The sequence below is a fragment of the Mobula birostris genome, chromosome 19 (genome assembly GCF_030028105.1).
Source record: "Mobula birostris isolate sMobBir1 chromosome 19, sMobBir1.hap1, whole genome shotgun sequence".
Lineage (NCBI taxonomy): Eukaryota > Metazoa > Chordata > Chondrichthyes > Myliobatiformes > Myliobatidae > Mobula > Mobula birostris.
Window position 1 is genome coordinate 13,856,489 of NC_092388.1, and position 18,928 is coordinate 13,875,416.

The 18,928-nt window shown below is 41.4% G+C and overlaps 1 protein-coding gene across 2 annotated transcripts in view; it reads left to right on the forward strand.

The window, feature by feature from the left end:
* dnah5 (dynein, axonemal, heavy chain 5) overlaps positions 1-18,928 on the forward strand; it is a 211,710-nt gene that overhangs the window by 5,273 nt on the left and 187,509 nt on the right. Inside the window, exons 4-8 of one of the 2 annotated variants that reach the window (XM_072283263.1) lie at positions 3,791-4,009; positions 5,523-5,660; positions 10,733-10,909; positions 13,081-13,194; positions 16,741-16,818. In XM_072283263.1, the coding sequence (XP_072139364.1) occupies positions 3,791-4,009; positions 5,523-5,660; positions 10,733-10,909; positions 13,081-13,194; positions 16,741-16,818 (726 nt within the window). The remainder of the gene's footprint in view (positions 1-3,790; positions 4,010-5,522; positions 5,661-10,732; positions 10,910-13,080; positions 13,195-16,740; positions 16,819-18,928) is intronic. The other variant, XM_072283264.1, reaches the window with a different exon arrangement.

Below are 18,928 nucleotides of genomic sequence, written 5' to 3' on the forward strand. Positions count from 1 at the left end.
ACCAAATAACACGTAAAAATACACTGCCGATATAAAGTAGAAATGATGTATGTACAGTGTAGTATCACTTACGGGAATCAGGTAGACAGCTTGCCGAGCACACTGATGATGGTGTGTTAGACTGAGTCATCAGAGTTTGGGTGGTGCAGTGGTCCCCACCCTCTGGGCCGCCGACCGATACTGATCCATGAAGCATGCAGGGGTACAGTGGTAGCTGGGAGGCACACAGCATATCTTTAAGAAAAAAGCTGAAATAAGCAAGCTAATTAATTAGGTGCCGCCTGGCACGTAAATGTCGGCCCAGATCAGAGGCGACGTAATCGGCAATCGCCTCTGATCTGGGCTGACAATTACATGCCGGGTGGCATCTAATTAATTAGCTTGCTTATTTCGGCTTTTTTCTTAAAGATGTGCTGTGTGCCTCCCGGCTACTGCTGCATTCTCTGCTAATCGGTATCTGTCCGCGGCCTGGGGGTTGGGGTGGTGGGACACTGAGGTGTCATCTCATTGTCGTCTGTTTCCATTAGGGCAGGCAGCTCATCTTCTCCTATGACTGCCCGCTTCGATGTCGAAGGTCCAGGTTTGTCGCCTGCTGTGGCTGATGTGGAAGGCTTGCTTGACTGCTTAGCCTTGCGCATTTTTCTATCGTACAGTTCTTTGTAAGCACTCAAACCATTTTGCAAATACTGTATGCCCTAAACCGATGTACCCTTTCAAAATTAAAGTCATACTTTATCATTGCAGCGAAAATCTCACGCAGTTGCTTCACGTTCAGTTCCTGGACGACTTCACTTTTGCTACTGAATTCGGTTTCAATTGTTATCCTTTCCTCTTCCAATTGTATCAGCTCTTCATCTATCAGTTCTTGGTCATGGGATGCCAAAACCTCTTCAACATCATGTTCGTCAGCTTCCACAAGCCAAACTCACTTTGTCCTTACTTCGTTTATCACGATCGAAACGCTTAATTATGTCTAGTTTTACGCCAAGTGTAACACCCTTATGAGCTCTTTTAGGCTTTTTCAATACCTTAGAACTCATCTTGCTAACGGATGCTCACAGGCACGTGTTTAAGCAATGCCGGCGAGAATGCAGTGCCGAATCCAGGGGAGGAGTGGCTGCTCGGGGCGTGTGCTGCCTTTTATTGCGCGCTGCCTTTCTTCGTAACAGTGAAAACACCTTCTGTTAGTGAAAACAGGGAACTAATGTAGGTCTTTCGTAACAGTGAGGTTTTGTAAAGTGAAAGTGGGGGACACCTGTACATTAAATACCCACACTATAATCAAAATAGAAAGAAGCTGAATTATTAAATCATTTGGTCTGAACTTAACAAATTTGTTTTTTTTTTTAATTCTTTTTTTTTTCCAAGTGAAAGGTAGTGAAATATGCTGAGGTGTTGCTGTGTAGTTGGGGTCACCCTATCCATAATCGAGGCAAAATTAGGATACTTAATCCAATAGTAGCGCTGTCATATCTGAAACTTGAGATTGAATGTCCAAGCCTCATCCAGATACTTGCCTACAGAGAAATGAATAAACAGTCAATGTTTCAGGCCTTCTTCAGGACGGAAAGGAAGGGGGAAGATGCCAGAATAAAAGGGGGAAGGAGGATAGCTAGAAGGTGATGGTGAAGCCAAGTAGGTGGGAAAGATAAAGGGCTGGAAATGAAGGAATGTGATAGGAGAGGAAGGAGAATGGGACCCAGGGGAAAGTTATAGGCAGGTGAGAAGAGGTAAGAGGCCATAGTGGGGAAGTAGAAGAAAAGGGAGGGATTTTTTTTTCCACTGGAAGGAGAAATCAATATTTATGCCATCAGGTTGGATGCTATGCAGATGGAATATAAGGTGTTGCTCCTCCGCCCTGAGTGAGGCCTCATCATGGCATGTGGAGGCCAAAGTCCAACATGTCAGAATGGGAATGGGAATCAGAATTAAAATATTGGGCCATCAGGAAGTTCTGGTTTTGGTGGATGGAGTGGAGATGCTCGACGTAGTGGTCCCCCAAAGCTCGAAGATGGGGTGAGCGCAGATGTCCGGGGAATGGAAGAGATGCAGGTGAGGACAGCATCAATGACATCCCCTCCATTTCCTGGGCATTGGCATTCACCCCATCTTCCTGTCGACTTAACAGTGACAGAGTTTCTCTTGTCTTTGCCTACCACCCCATGAGTCTCAGCATCCAACACATCATTCTTGGCAACTTCTGCAGTCCAAAGGGATCCTACCACCAAACACATCTTTCCCGCCACCCCTCACCCCCCCTCACAATTCTTGTCTTTCTGCAGGGATCACTCTCTCTGCAATTTCCTGTCTATTTGTCCCTCACCACTAATCCTCCAGGAACTTACCTCTGCAAGCAGCATGTGCTGCACCTGCCCATTCACCTCCATTCAGTGCCCGAAACAGTTCTTCTAGGTGACCTAACACTTCACTTGTGAACCTGTTGGGGTAATCTATTGTATCTGGTGCTCCCAGTGCGACCTCCTCTACATTGGTGAGACTTGTCATAAATTGGGGGGGGGGGGTGGGCGCCGCTTCTTCGAGCAGCTCCGCTCCGTCCCCCAAAAGTGGAAGTTCCTGGTGGCCCAGCATTTTAATTTCAATTCCCATTCCTGTTCCGACATGTCAGTTCATGGCCTCATCTTGTGCCACGGTGAGGACACCCTCAGGATGAAGGAGAAGCACCGTACACTCTTCTGGGTACCCTTCAACCTGATGGCATGAATATCAGTTTCTCTTTCCACTTTAAAAAAAAAAAAAAATTCCCTCCTCGTCCCATCTTCTATTCCCCACTTTGTCCTCTTACTACTTCTCATCTGCCTACCACCTCCCCTTGGTGCTGCTCCTCCGTCCTTTTCTCCCATGGTCCACTCTTCTCCGCTATCAGATTCCTTCCTCTCCAGCCCTTTACCTTTCCGACCCACTTGGCTTCACTTATCATCTAGCTATCCTTCTTCCCCTCACCCATCCCCTTTTTATTGTGATGTCTTCTTCCTCCCTTTTTCTGTCTCAATCTCGGCCTTTCATTTCCATGGATGCTGCTTGACCTGCTGAATTCTTTCAGCATTTTGTGTGTGTCACCATGGATTTCCAGTATCTGCGGAATCTCTTGTGTTTAAGACCTGATCAGGTTGACACTTTAGAAGCATTGCCTCTTGAGTCTCACATCCACTGGCTCAAATGGAATTAGAAGATCACAGTGCATAATTTGAAACATATTGCAGTACATCTGTCAATATTTATATATCCACTGCCTGATATCACTGCCAGATTTATCAACAAAGTATTCCAATCTCTGCTTTCAAGAGGTGCAATCTTTCTACCTCAGGTGTCATTCACCAGTTAAGATTTGTTTTCCTACATGGGGGTCATACAGGTTGCACAGTAGTGCAGCAGTGCTTCTGCCCTGTGAAACTTGGGACCCTAGTTCAGTCCTGATCTTTAGTGCTGTCTGTGTTTGCATCTTCCTGCATGGGTTTCCTTTGGGCACTCACCTCCTCCCATAACCCAAGGATCAGCTGGTAGGCTAATTAAAACTACCACTCGGTGTAGGTTAATGGGAAAAATGAATCAATGGAAGTTAATGAGCAAATGTGAGAGAAAAGATCTTGGAGGAATTCTGGGAAACAGGAGAGGGGAAATGGAACGAATAAGATTGCTTGGACTTGATAGGTTGAATGGTCTCCCATTTTGTTATAAACGTAATCAAAAACAATTACTCGGTAATATGTGGAAATAAAATGCAGACTGATATTAAACATATGATGCAATTGTTTTATTTTTAAAAATGCAGGAAGTAAATTTCAATGTTCTTGATGCTACTCATGTTGGGCTGTTGAAAGCTGTAGAACATCTCCTCTCAGAAGTATTTGTTCCTGCTTTGAAGAAAATGAATGGTGGCTGGGGAGAGCTAAGCAGTCCTCAGGCAAGCGGTGTACGTCAAGACTTCTTTAGTTCATTGGAAGGGTTTGTGAGTGCTTTGGCAAGTGCCCAGGAGAGCCTGATGGAAAAAGTAAGCTGTTACTGCAAAATTCCATTTCATTTTTTGATGTTACAAATTTCAATAAATCTTTATCCATATATTTTGACAGTTATATCATATCTGTACAAATCTGAATATACTTTAGGGAGGATACTTATTCTTTCCAAATTCACTCTATTATATTTCTAAAGTATCCCGCCAAGTGAATTTATCAGTTATAAAGACTGAAGTAAAAGTAGGAAAATTGAAGAGGAGGAAGAGTAATGTAGTTATGACGGATGAAATCACCTCAGTAATGAGATACTATTACAGGAGGTAAGCATCTAGTGATGACTTCATGGTAGAATTAAGAAGCAAAATAAAAATTAAATTAAAACTATAGTCGGTGTTGCACAGAGGTGCTTTGGTAAATGCCATAAAGTGATAAAATATTTCAATGTAGACATTAGGCTGGCATGTAACAAGGTAATTTAACATGAAACTAAGTTTAAATTTTACTTAGGTTATTGGAACTTTAATGTGGGTGGAACAATCAGACCAATCATGTCAGAAAAGTAGAGAATTCTTTAATGTGTTTGAGGTAATTTGGTTCAGTAATATGCCCTGGTGTTAATGATGGACTGGCCATTTTACATTTAATAATTTATTAAATCTCATTTAGTTATCCATCCAAAAGTATATGAATGTTTGTCTGGCAACTGAAATAATCTGAACATGCTGTATGTTGTGTTTGATTACTTTTCTTGAGTCACATGCAGATGACAAAGCTTCATGTTATGGAAAATTGAGATATGGATTATTTTCTAGAAGTGCAAACCCCTCCCCTCTATACACATGCACACCCAACCCTACAACACAGGGTTTGCCTCTAAGTTGTCTGTTTGCCACTTATTTTTTACAGTGGAGGAGGATAGCTTGCTGGCCTTGCCATTGAGAGTAAAATTGAGTTGGGAATGAAGAATTTGTATAATCAAATGTTACTACTTTTAAAATAATGCCGCTAAAGAATGAAAATGATAGTAGCTTCAATCTTTGGATTTTACAAAGAGAAGTTTTTGTTAATGACTACCCTATAATCATCTGAAGTTCCCTCAGACTGAAGACTGCACTGGTCATTTGACTGTTCAAGAAACTTGAGAAACAGAAATTAGGAATTACGTACAAACTTGGTAGAAATTATTAGTCTATGATTAATTATACAGTGACTGAACATCTTAAGATGTCAGTAGATCAGTGAGAGTGTGCGTAAATTTAGGAAACTTGTGTCATAGTCAAAGAGCTTTAATGAATTTTTTCAAGGAAGTTGAGAAAAGTGAGATTAACAATTAGATGATTGGCAAAAATTAGTCGAGATTTTGCATATCAAAAGTGCCAAATTGAGCTTCAGGAGCTTTACTAAAAAATAATTAAATTATTACTGGTAAGATAATGGGCAAAAGAATTTAATTTTGTTTTCATCTTTGACTGAGCATGTGTTAATCAATATTTATGCAATTAATTTCAATTGAATCTTATATATGTCACTATAAAATTATAATTACAGGTGAACTTGAAGGAATGTGAAACTTTTGACCTGAGGCTTCTCAAAGGCCCGATGGATTATTTGTCTGTAGTCAATAATACTGAAGCATTAGAAAAAATTGAATCCTGCATTAAAGTGTGGATCAAGCAAACTGAACAGGTAATATTAACTAGTTTTGTGTATACTTAAGAAAACTCTTGACATATTGGACAAAACTAACTGATCTCACGGGGGTTGTAAAATGGTGCACAATTATCATTTCAGTCAAAATACCAAGAGAGATGAATGACAAATGGGGAGTGTTGCCCAAAGTAGTTGTCACAGACAGAAGAACTGATGAAGATTTTGAACTTACTAAAAGTTTAAAGTAAATTTATTATCTAAGTACATGGTATGTGTAACCATATACTTAAGATTCACTTTCTTGTACATGAAGAGTAATGCAATGGGTGCAAATATATGCATAATTCACAACCACTGACATTTAGTTGGTATTCCCTTTAAGAGGTTGATCTGATATCATGTAACGACGTTAAGTTTTTTTCCCGTGCTTTATGTTATGTGTTTGAAGGATGTTAAAGGTGTTGTTACAGTTTCTTTAAAACTGAAAATACCTCTGCCATTTATTTGCAAAAACCTATAATGATAACCCCAATGCTCCAAGATGATTCCAGTATTATTCACCATGTCGGCCAACGCAGTTACTTTGAAATTGTTATAGTTTTGGACCAAAATGCCATTGCCTGGTTTGTACAAGTTGGGGCCTAATTCGTGCTGCAAGAAGTTTCCATGGGCAACACCTGATATTGCTACGTAATAGCAGTGCTCAGTAGTTCCATGACAGCAAGAGTGCTGAGTCTGATTGAACACCTGCCTGAACACGATAAATATTGGATGCTAAAAACTCACCTTTTACAGAATTTTGGACTATTGGAATTTGAGCGTGCCAAACAGTTGCTCTCCTTGCCTGGCCTAGGGGATGCCAGGCCTGCAGAGCTAATGGACCACATGCTGTCTCTCTTGGGAAATCACCATCCTTGTTTTGTTTTTAAAAAGCTCTTCATGCAGCAAATGCCTGATCAAGTTCACATAGCCCTCACTAATGCACCGGTGAAGGACTTTCAGGGGCTTGCTAAAATGGCTGATAGTCTACACTCAGCCAGGCAGAGATGCATAATTCCTCCTCCTTTCCCTGCCTCAGTAAGCCCCTTTGGCAGGGCCACCAACACGTGCACACCTGTAGCTGCAAAACAGACAACGCTAAGTCTCTGCTTTTACCACATTCGCTTTGGTACACTCCAAGAAGTGCTGACTGCCTTGCAGCTTCAATAATGCTGGTGCACCAGGGCATCAGAGGTCTGTGAACATTGTGGGTTCCAGCTGCCAGGGTTGTCTACTGTTTGTTAGAGACACTCTTTCAGGTGATGCATCTTGTGTGACACAGGTGCTTAAGTGAGTGTGCTGCCAGCATTGCCTATTGATCAGAAGTCAAAGAGCGATGAAACCTCACTGGAGGCTGCCAATGGCAGAAAGTCCATACTTGCGGGACATGATAGGTGATGCTCTGTTTCTGTGGATGATGTTAAACATAGAATTTCATCCTGGCTAAAGTAGCTAGACCTCTGCTCGGCGCAGATTTCCTATGTGCCCAAGGACGGGTAGTTAGTATTAATAACTGCCAGCTTCTGGATATCAAGGACTTTGGGTCATTACCCTGCTCACCCAGTAAGTTCCCCACAACGAAGCTGCCAAGCACATGCACCACAGCATGTCAGTTCACTCGACGGTTGGGCAAATTCCCAGACCTCACCAAGTCCACATTCTCCACGACATTCACAAGACATGGGGTCAAGCACCACATTTCCACAACTGGCCTATTGGTCCATGCCTGCACTTGGATCCAGAAAAGCTGGCAACTGCAAAGACGGAGTTAACCAACGTGGAAAGACTTGGCATTGTATGCAGGTCAAATAGCCTCTGGGCTTTGCCCCTCCACATGCTCCCCAGGTCTGATGGTTGTAGCTCATGTGGTGATTACTGACACCTTAACAAGGTTACCATCCCCCAATCATTACCTGGCCCCACACATCCAAGATCTTTTGGCACATTTAGCCGTAAAGTTAATTTTTTCTAAAGTTGACTTAGTTAGGGGCTACCATTAGGTGTCTGTGTGCTCGGAGGACATTCCCAAAATGGCTGTGATAACCCCGTTTGGCCTCCTTGAGCTTCTGCCATTTGGGCTGTAAAATATTCTTAGACCTTCCAAAGGGTGATGAACTCTGTAGTAAAAGATTTAGATTTTATTTTCTTCTGGAAAGTACTGCGTGATTGGAGAGCAGCCTGTGTTGAGTGCCAGTGGGTGAAAATTAGCTGTCATGTTCGGGCACCACTGGCACCTTTTGAGATCCCTGAGCGATGGTTTGACCATGTCAATGTGGACCTGGCTGGTCCTCTTCTCCCCTCCCATGGTTTAACACACCTTCTTACCATGGTGGGCCGCACTACCAGGTAGCCAGAGGTCGTTCCTCTAGCATCAATGATGGTCGCGAACATGACTTGGGCGTTCGTCAGCACTTGAGTTGTTTGGTTTGGCACCCTATCTAATATTTCTTCTGACCACGGTCCTCAATTCCGGATGAGCGTTTGGCATGATCATCTGCCGTGGGTCCTACTGCGGCCCAGAACTGCTCCAAAAGAGGACCTGCAGTTATCCGTGGCTGAGTTGGTGTGTGGTCAGCTGCTATGAGTGCCAAATGATTTTATTCCTGACACCGTGACAGCCAGGTTGGCCTCTCAACAGACATGACCATAAGTGTATCAACACACCCCTGGATGAGCCAGAGGCACTTGCTGTTATTCCACCCATGGAACACAGGACCTGAGCCAGGCGGCTCACCTGATCTCCGGACAGGCCCTCAATGCCAGTTTTGCTGAATTCTTGGGAGGGCTTGTGTAGGGTAATGTAATACGTGGAAAGGTATGTGTAATTCACAACCACCCATATTGAATTGGGGATCACTTTATCGTGATGACTTAATGACATGGTTTTTTACCGCTATGTTCCGTGTTTGGAGGACAATAAAGGAGTTGTTATGGTTTCTCTTAAAAATTAAAATGCCTCAGCAGTTTTATTTTTGAAAACCTACATAGGCATTCACAGTAGAGCAAAGAGATAATAGAATCAGTAAAAAAACTATGCACAAAGACTGACAAGCAACCAATGTGCAAAAGAAAACACACTGCAAATTCAAAAACCAAAATAATAATAATAATAAATAAGTAAATATATATGATCAAGATGATGAGATGTAGAACCCTTGAAAGTGAGTACGTAGGTTGTGTTCAGTGATCGGGTGAAATGAGTAGGTCACTCCCCTCACCCCTGATTCATTGGTTTAATGGGCATCAATACCGTAGATGCCTTCATGTGGCTTTTCTGCAGGGAATTGCAAGCCATCAGACACTGTTGTCAGTATATTTCAGATATTGACATAAGCATATTGCCTGATATCAGGTACATAAACATGTTGCAACATAGAAGTTAAAGGCAAGCTGGAGATCATTGCTTCTGAACTCCAGTGACTTCAGCAATGGTGGACTGATGCTCTGAATGGTGTGCAGGTGGATTTGAATCAGAATCACATGTTTGAAATTTGTTGTTTAGCAACTATAATGCAGTGCATTGCATAAAAATGTACTATGAGTTGCAATAAGAAATATGAAATATACAATCAGTGCAAAAAGAGAGCAAAATATTGAATGAGTGTTCATAGGTTCATGGACTGTTCAGAAATTTGATGGTGGAATGGAAGAATCTGTTCGTAAAACATTGAATGTGTGTCTCCAGGCTTCTGTACCTTCTCTCTGATGGTAGCAATGAGAAGGTGGCATGTCCTGGGTATTTGGGATCCTTAATGATGGATGCTGCCTTCTTAAGGCACTGCCTTTTGAAGATGTTCTTGATGGTGAGGAGGCTAGCACCCATGATGGAGCAGACTGAGTTTATGACCCTCTGCGGCTTTTACTAATCCTGTGCATTGGTGCCTCCATACGAGTCAGTGATGTAGCCCATTAGAATACTTTCCATGATACAGCTGTAGAAATTTGCTAGAGTCTTTGGTGACATACCAAATCCCCTCAAACTTCTAATGAAAAAGAGCTGCTGGCATGCCTTCTCTATAGTTGCGTTATTATGTCGGGTCCACGATAGATCTACAGAGATGTCGACATTCAGGAACTTGAAACTGTTCACCTTTTCACATCAAAGTTGCTGGTGAACGCAGCAGGCCAGGCAGCATCTCTAGGAAGAGGTGCAGTCGACGTTTCAGGCCGAGACCCTTCGTCAGGACTAACTGAAGGAGAACTGAACGTCGACTGCACCTCTTCCTAGAGATGCTGCCTGGCCTGCTGCGTTCACCAGCAACTTTGATGTGTGTTGCTTGAATTTCCAGCATCTGCAGAATTCCTGTTGTTCACCTTTTCACCTTTGCTTTTCCTCCTCCCACTCCCTCCAAAAAAAGCTTTCAACTAGTGTGGGTTGGCCACTGAATTACTTCACTTGACTGATGCTACTGATACTATGGGAAAAAGTGCAACGAGCAAGTTCTTCAGTTACTTTACATTAATGTGTGTTTTAGTTCATTTTTAAAATTATTTTAATCAACTTTAGTAGTTTTCTGACACTTCTGTTATAATATTCCTTTTTTAAAAAAAGTTTAGGAGTCTTTAATGATAGCAAGCTGTAAAGCCATCAGGGGCTTCCAGGGCATAGCTTTGAGGTGTGAAACATAACACTTCATTGTTCCTTCTGAAGTATGCTTCTCAGGTGTGCAGGAAATACCAGGCAAGATCCTGTTGGGAAGCATGGGACTGGTGTATACATCATAAGACATAGGAGCAGAATTGGTCCGTTCAGTCCATCGAGCCTGCACCATCTTTCTATCATGGCTGATTTATTTTCCCTCAACCCCATTCCCTTCCTTCTCCCCGTAAACTTTGTCATACTTGCTAATCAAAAACCTATCAACCCCCACTTTAAATATACCCATTAACTTCTCCTCCACAGCTGTCTATGACAATGAATTCCACAGATTCGCCACCCTCTGGCTAAAGAAATTCCTCCTCATCTCTGTTCTGTACTTTGGGCAAGATGCTGGCAAAGTGAAGATGATAAGCATTTTTAATAGAATATTGAATTTGCACTTTTCCATTCAACAATTCTGCAATGTTAGGTCCTTGCTGAAGGTGAACAACTGCGTAAGGAAGCTGATGACCTCGGGCCACGTGCTGAACTGGATCACTGGAGAAAGCGAATGTCAAAGTTCAATTATCTGCTGGACCAGCTAAAGGGTCAGAATGTCAAAGCAGTACTTGGAGTTCTTACAACAGCAAAATCTAAATTTCTTAAGGTGATGTACTCGTCTTTCATTTTGTTTAACTTTAATAAGAAATCACAGATTGAAAAGGTCGATAATAAATTCAGCGGAGGCCGTTGTAATGAAACTGAAATGAAGGGGACTCTCAATGAATTGGATTTAAGCCACTTCAGTCAGCTTCGCCACCAACAAATTGCAACACATCTGTACTTAGGAATCTCCATGCAAGAGACCAATAAGTTACCCTTTCTGCAATTTTTCTTAGAAAATGATTGATATTTTCTTACCTTTCTAATCAATCGCTGTTTCACAGTGTTGCTGCTAATGTGGAGGTACCACTGTTTAATAACAATGATAGAACATAGAACAGTACTGAACACGAACAGGCCCTATGGCCCATGTTGTTCTGAACTAATTAAATTAATAGTTAAATGCCTGACTAAAATATTTCCTTCTGCCTACACAAGACCATATCCCACCATTCCCCATTTATTCATATGCCTATTTAAGAGCCTTTTAAAAATGTCTCTATTGTATTTGCCTCCACAACCATCCCTGGCAGTGCAAGCCATGTACCCTCAACTCTCTGAAATTAAATTTTGCCCTGCACATCTTTATTGAACTTAATCCCTCGCACCTTAAGTGCGTGACTCTAGCATTAAATATTTCAACCCTGGGAATAGCATACTGGCTGTCTAGCTATTCCTTTCATAATCTTATAAGCTTCTATCAAGTCTCCCCATATCTCTGTGGCTTAATCAGAGTTTTATAGCACTGCAACATAACTTCCTGACTCCTGAACACAGTGCTTCGGCTGATAAAGGCAAGCATGCCATATGCCTTCATTACAACCCTATCAACTTGTGCAGCCACTGTCAAGGAGTTTTAAAATTGGAACCCAAGATCCCTTTGCATTTCAACACTGTTAAGGGTCTTTCCGTTAGTAGTATATTGCTCCTTTATATTTGATCCCCCAAAGTGCATCTCCTCACACTTGGCTGGATTAAACTCAATCTGAAATTTCTCCACCCATATCTTCAATTAATCTATATCTCCTCGCGTCCATTTATTTACTTACTTATTTAGAGATACAGTATGAAACAGGCAGTTCTGAACCACCAAGCCACACTGCTCAGCGACCCACTGATTTTAATCCTAGCCTAATCACAAGACAATTTACCATGACCAATTAACCCTACTGTGGTAGGAATCCAGAGCACCTGGAGGAAACCCACGCACACTTGAAAAGAAACGTATAAATTTGTTAAGAGGGCACCAGAATTGAACTTTGAACTCTGCCCCCGAGTTGTAAAAGCGTTGTGCTAATTTCTACAGTACTGTGGCACCTCCTGCTCAGCAATTATCTATCAATGTCACCGATCTTTGGATTGTCTGCAAATTTACTAAACTATCGATCAGCATCTTCATCCAATCACATACAGTATATACACAAAGAGGTCCCAATACAGATCCCTGCAGAATATCAGCCAGAATAAGTTCCATTGATCACTATCCTCTGTCTTCTACGGGCAAGCCAATTCCAAATCTAAACTGTGGATCCAATGCCTCTCCGTCTTCTGGATGAGCCCACAGTGTGTGGGACCTTGCCAAGGTGAATGATGCTATCCACTGCTAAATAAGTAACTTAAGAAGATGCAAGAATTTTCTTTTGAAGATCTTTCAATCTTTTGGTTAAAGATTAACTGAATTAGTTTGGCACAGCATTGCGGGTTGAAGGGCCTGTTCTTATTCTTTACTGTTCTAGGTTATATTTTCTGTTTTTGAGTGGTCCCCAATAATTTTAAAATGTGCTGTGTTGATTATTTGGTATGAGGCTTGAAAGAATTTGAAATGTCTGTGGCCCTAGAGCTGGGACCAAATTCTGTTTTTGTTATGTGTACGGTCTATTGTTAGAAACAGCTTACTGGCCTTATCCATTTGCAGGACTGAATGAAAACTGAACATTTTAATATTTTACAAATGTGACATACTGAGTTGGGACCCAGTATCCTCGAAATCACTGCTTTCTGTTCCTCTGCTTTTTTATCTATAGTCACATCTTGTGTTTCTGTTTATTTATCATTAAATGTTGCCAAGTTGCATTACATTTTCCTTCTTTTAATCATGATTTAATGACTTAACTCATCAGTGAATGATTTATCATTGTGGTTTTCATAATTGAAATCTGTGCATTATATTTATAGACGTGGCGAGATCTGGATACTCGCATCACTAATGCAGCTAATGAGGCTAAGGACAATGTGAAGTACCTTTACACACTAGAGAAATTCTGTGATCCATTATACAACAGTGATCCTGTAAGTAACAATGTTGGTTAAAGTCATGATTTATGTTGGTATACATCAAAAAAAAATCTACTTTTGTTTCTTCTGTCATCTAAGAGCCTGAACTGCCAAGATTGCACATCACTTTAATAGTAATAAACTTATTGTGTATTTGATTACAGTCAAAGGAAGCTGGGGAAAAAAACCATGTTTATTCACTGCTGAGATGCAATTCTGTTGCTTTGATGATTTCCCTTGTAACTTAGCTGAAGAGGAATTGATTTTCCGTAATCACTGTCGTTAAGTAGCAAGTGGCCACAGATTTCAAGTTTCATTTGTTGGTTGAGTTGTTCTTTTAGCATGAATGTCCTTTTGATGTAATAGCAGATTCCACCTATATTCATCCTGCCATTACCCCATTGCAGTGCATACAGTATTTATGTCACATCTGCTGAATGGTTGGTAATTTGGAAAAGCAGGCCAGATCTTGCTGGATCAGGATCAGCTCACGTCATATTATCTGATGATCTCTAAAACTTAATTCTTCTTTGCAGCGCAATGAACTTGAGGGAAAGTGGAGTAAAACGGGGGGAAAAAGCAGTACCAGTAATTTTAAAGAATTAGGAGACATAGGGAGAGTGGGTGAATTAGAGTCAAATCATGTATAGAAAGCAAAAAACAACACATTTCACTATGTTTTAATGTACATGCGACAAATAAAGCTCATCCTTAACCTCTCTTTAATTTTTAGTCAAAATAATGAGCAAAGCTGGACTGTGTGCTGTTAGTAGAACGAAATTAGATCAAGAGCAATGAGAAAAAGGGGCAAAAGAAGTTTTTAAAATTTTATAAACTTAAATCTTAACATTTCCTAAAACTCTCAAAAGTAATTTAGTGCAGTGGACTCCTGTTAGTCAGGACTAGTACATGTTGGCCCAATTAAGCAGCTGGCCCAATTAGCTGAAGTTTCATGGAAATAGTTAAAAAGGTATTTAAAAAAAAAAGGCAAACTGCCTTTTAACTGAGTAACCAATCATGTATTTAAATGAAATACAGTACAAATTAGAGCACAACCAATACCACAGCAGTACTATAGATCTGTGTATTAGCTCCTAATAGTTATCGATGGAGGAATTCATCTAGTGTACGCTGATGTGTTTCTTTAGAATAGAATAGAATAGAGTAGAATAGAATAGACTATCTTTATTGTCATTGTTGTGGAGCAATGAAACACAGTTTAGCAGCTCAACGTTTTGACTGTAAATGAACAAATCAGCGCAGATACCTGGTGGAGATAATGTCCTCATACAATGCTTTTGACGATTGCATTCTCGAAATCTTCATTTTCATTGTAAAATTCAGAAGGGTTGACAGGAGGATGAATACAGGACCCTGGTGGAGGACTTTGTCAAATGGTGCAAGCTGAATCATCTGCAGCTTAACATTAGTACGACAAAGGAGACAGTGATCGACTTTAGGAAGACTGAGCCTGCATTGCTCCCTGTTACTATTGATCAGTGGTCCCCAACCTCCGGGCCGCGGACTGTAGTAGTAGTAGTCATACTTTATTGATCCCGGGGGAAATTTGTTTTCGTTACAGTTGCACCATAAATAATAAATAGTAATAAAACCATAAGTAGTTAAATAGTAATATGTAAATTATGCCAGTAAATTATGAAATAAGTCCAGGACCAGCCTATCGGCTCAGGGTGTCTGACCCTCCAAGGGAGGAGTTGTAAAGTTTGATGGTCACAGGCAGGAATGACTTCCTATGATGCTCTGTGTTGCATCTTGGTGGAATGAGTCTCTGGCTGAATGTACTCCTTACATTGCCGCAAAGAATGCAGTGTATCAGGTGCCGCCCAGCACCTAATTAATCAGCTTGTTTATTTCAGCTTTTTTCTTAAACGTGTGCTGGGTGCGTTCCGGCTACTGCTGTACCGCTGCATTCTTCACGGCAATGTATCGGTCTGCAGCCCGGAGTTTGGGGACCACTGCGTATTGATGATGAGGACGTGGATGTGATGAGAACCTACAAGTATCTGGGGGAGCACCTGGGTGACAGACTTGAGTGGAGCACTAACACAGAGGCTGTGTAGAAGAAGGGCCAGAGTTGCCTGTACTTCCTGAGGAGACCAAGGTCCTTCAGGGTATGCAGGGATCTCCTTAACATGTTCTACCAGTCTGTTGTTGCCAGTACAATCTTCTGTGCGGTGGTGTGCTGGGGCAATGGCATCAACACGGGTGATGACAACAGGCTTAATAAACTGATTAGAAAGACTGGTTCTGTTTAGGAGTCAAGCTGGACACACGGGAGGCTGTGGTAGAACAAAGGACCCTATGGAAAATCCTGGCAATTCTGGACAATGTTTCTCTACCCTCTGCATGCCACCTTGGCTGAACAGAGGAGCACTCTTAGTAATAGACGAAGACAACTGTTAGTAATAGACAAGTGCTGTCTATTACTCTTAGTGTTAGACAAGTGCTGCTCCAAAGAGCACTATGAGGTCATTTTCAAGATTCAAGATACAAAAAACTTTATTGTCATTCTAACCATACATCAGTTCTGCAGGGCAGAATGAGACAGCGTTTCTCAGGGGCAGTGCAATCATAACATAACAAACGCAACACTAAATAATAAACATAACAATAAATAGTAAAACACAACAGCCACATGTCAGTTAAAATCAGTTATAAGTGTCCAGTGCAAGTTAAAAGTGTCCAAAGCAGAGTCAGGTGGAGCAGCTATTTAGCAGTCTGACTGCCTGTGGGAGGAAGCTGTTTAGTAGCCTTGTGGTTTTAGTTTTGATGCTCCTGTAACATTTGCCTGATGGCAGAAGAACAAACAGATCATGGAGGGGGTGTGAGGGGTCTTTAATGATGTACCGTGTCTTCTGGAGGCATTGACTCTGAAAGAGGTCTTGGACAGAAGGTAGGAAGACCCCAATAACCTTCTCTGCTCCCCTAACCACCCTCTGCAAGGCTTTTTTGTGAACAGCACTGCAGCTGGAGTACCAGGTTGTGATGCAAAAGGTCAGCACACTCTCAACCACGCCTCTGTAGAATGTAATTAAGATGTTAGTGGGGAGTGATGCTTGTTTAAGCTTCCTCAGAAAGTGCAATCTCTGCTGGACCCATTTCACAATCCCAGTGGTGTTCCTGGACCAGGTAAGATCGTCCGAGATCTGCACCCCAAGGAACTTGATGTTTTCCATTCTCTCCACTGTGGAGCCGCTGATGCTGAGGGATGTGTGCTCAGACTGAGACTGTCTGAAATCGACGATCATTTCCTTGGTTTTGGTGACATTAAGCATCAAGTTGTTATCCCTGCACCAGCTCTCTAGGTGTTTGACCTCCTCCCTGTACATAGTTTCATCATTTTTGCTGATGAGCCCCACCACTGTGGTATCACCTGCAAATTTAATGATCAGGTTCTCCTTGAATCTGGCTGCACAGTCATGTGTTAGCATTGTAAACAGCAATGGGCTAAGCACACAGCCTTGTGGGGACCTAGTGCTCAGTGTGATGGAGTCAGAGATGTTCCTGCCAACACGGACTGACTGTGGTCTCTCTGTCAAGAAATCCAGAACCCAGCGACACGTGGCAGTGCTAAGGCCAAGCAGCGACAGTTTCTCCACTAGTCTCTGCGGGATGAAGGTATTGAACGCTGAACTGAAATCAATGTACAAGATTCTGGCATAAGTGTCTTTGTTGTCCAAGTGAGAGAGAACTTTTACCCTTGGCCATTAGGCTCTATAATGAGTCAACCTACAGTTGTGCTAGAAAGTTTGTGAACCATGTAGGATTTTTTCTATTTCTGCATTCATGTGACCTAAAATGTGATCAGATCTTCATGCAAGTCCTAAAACTAGAACCCAATTAAATACGTAACACAAAAAAACATAATACTTTATTTATTGAGGAAAATTATCCAATATTACATGTATTTGTTGGAAAAAGTATGTGAACCTCTGGGGTAATGCCTTATACAAAAGCTACTTGGAGTCAGGTGCCCCAATCAATGAGATGAGGTTGGAGGTGTGGATTGTAGAGGTGCCTTGCTTCATAAAAAGGCGCACAAAGTCAGGTTACTGACAGAGACTGCTCTTCTTAAGAAAGATCTGTTTATGTGCACCATACCTTGATCAAAGAACCTTAGAAGAAGAATTGTAGAGATGCATGAAGCTGGAAAAGGCCACAAGAGCATTTCTAAGGACCTGAGTGTTCATCAGTCCACAGTAAGAGAAATTATCTACAAATGGAGGAAACTCAGTACTGTTGCTACTCTCCCTAGGAATGGGCATCCTGCAAAGATCACACCAAGAGCACAATGTGTAAAGCTGAAAGGAGGTGAAAAAGAACTCAAGGGTACAGCAAAAGGCCTCTCTTGAACTTGCTAAAGTCTCTGTTCATGTGTCCACTATAAGAAAAACACTGAAAAAGAATGGTGTTCATGGAAGGATACCACAGAGGAAACTACTGCTCTCTTTTTAAAAAAAACATTGCTGCACGTCTTAAGTTCACAAAATAACACCTGGATGTTCTACAACACTCTGGCACAATTTTCTATGGACAGATGAGACAGAAGTTGAACTTTTTGGCAGAAATACACATTGCTATGTTTGGAGGACAAAGGGCACTGCACACCAACACAAAATCCTCATCCCAACTGTGAAGCATGATGGAAGGAGCATCATGGTTTGGGGCTGCTTTGCTGCCTCGGAGCCTGGGCAGGTTGCAATTATTGAGGGAAAGATGAATTTAGAATTGTATCAAGACATTTTACGAGAGAATGTCAGGGTAGCTTAATAGAAGTTAGATAATGCAACAAGACAACGATCCAAAAGACAAGAGTAAATCAACAACAGAATAGATTAAAAAGAAGAAAATTTGTGTTTTAGAATGGACAAGTATTTTGAAAATCCTGACCTTAAATCTATAGAAATCTATAGAAATGTTGTGGAAAGACCTGAAGCAAGCAGTTTATGCAAGGGAGCCCACCAACATCCCAGAGTTACAGCAGTTCTGTAAGGAGGAATGGCCTAAAATTCCTCCAAGCCGATGTGCAGGACTGATCAACAGTTACCAGAAACGTTTGGTTGAAGTTATTGCTGTACAAGGGGGTCACACCAGTTACTGAAAGCAAAGGTTCACATACTTTTTCTGACAAATACATGTAATATTGGATCATTTTTCTCAATAAATGTAAAAGTATAATGTTTTTTGTGTTATGTAGTTAATTGTGTTCTCTTTATCTAATTTTAGGACTTGTGTGAAGATCTGATCACATTTTAGATTTTATTTATTTAGAAATAGAGAAAATTCTATAGGGTTCACAAACATTTTAGCACCACTGTATAACCGGGGAAGTGATGACCCCCTTCTGTTAGACTATTTGAGGTAACTTAATTTTATTCTTTCTTACTCCTAATATTTATATATCTGTGCACTTGTAATGCAACTGTAACACTGTAATTTCCTTTGGGATCAATAAAGTATCTCTTTGTTTATCTTTACCTTTCCCACTCACATGGCTTCACCTATCAGCTTCTAGCTAGCCACCTTCTCCTCCCCCCAACTTTTTATTCTGATGTCTTTCCCTTTCCATTTCAGTCCTGAAGGTCTCTGCTCAAAATGCCGACTGTTTCTTTAGATGTTGCCTGACCTGCTGAGTTCCTCCAGCATTTTGTGTGTGTTCTAATTTGTTTGACTGCGTATTTCTCACCAACGATCAGTGACACAAATAACTGCTTTTTGAACAGAAGTA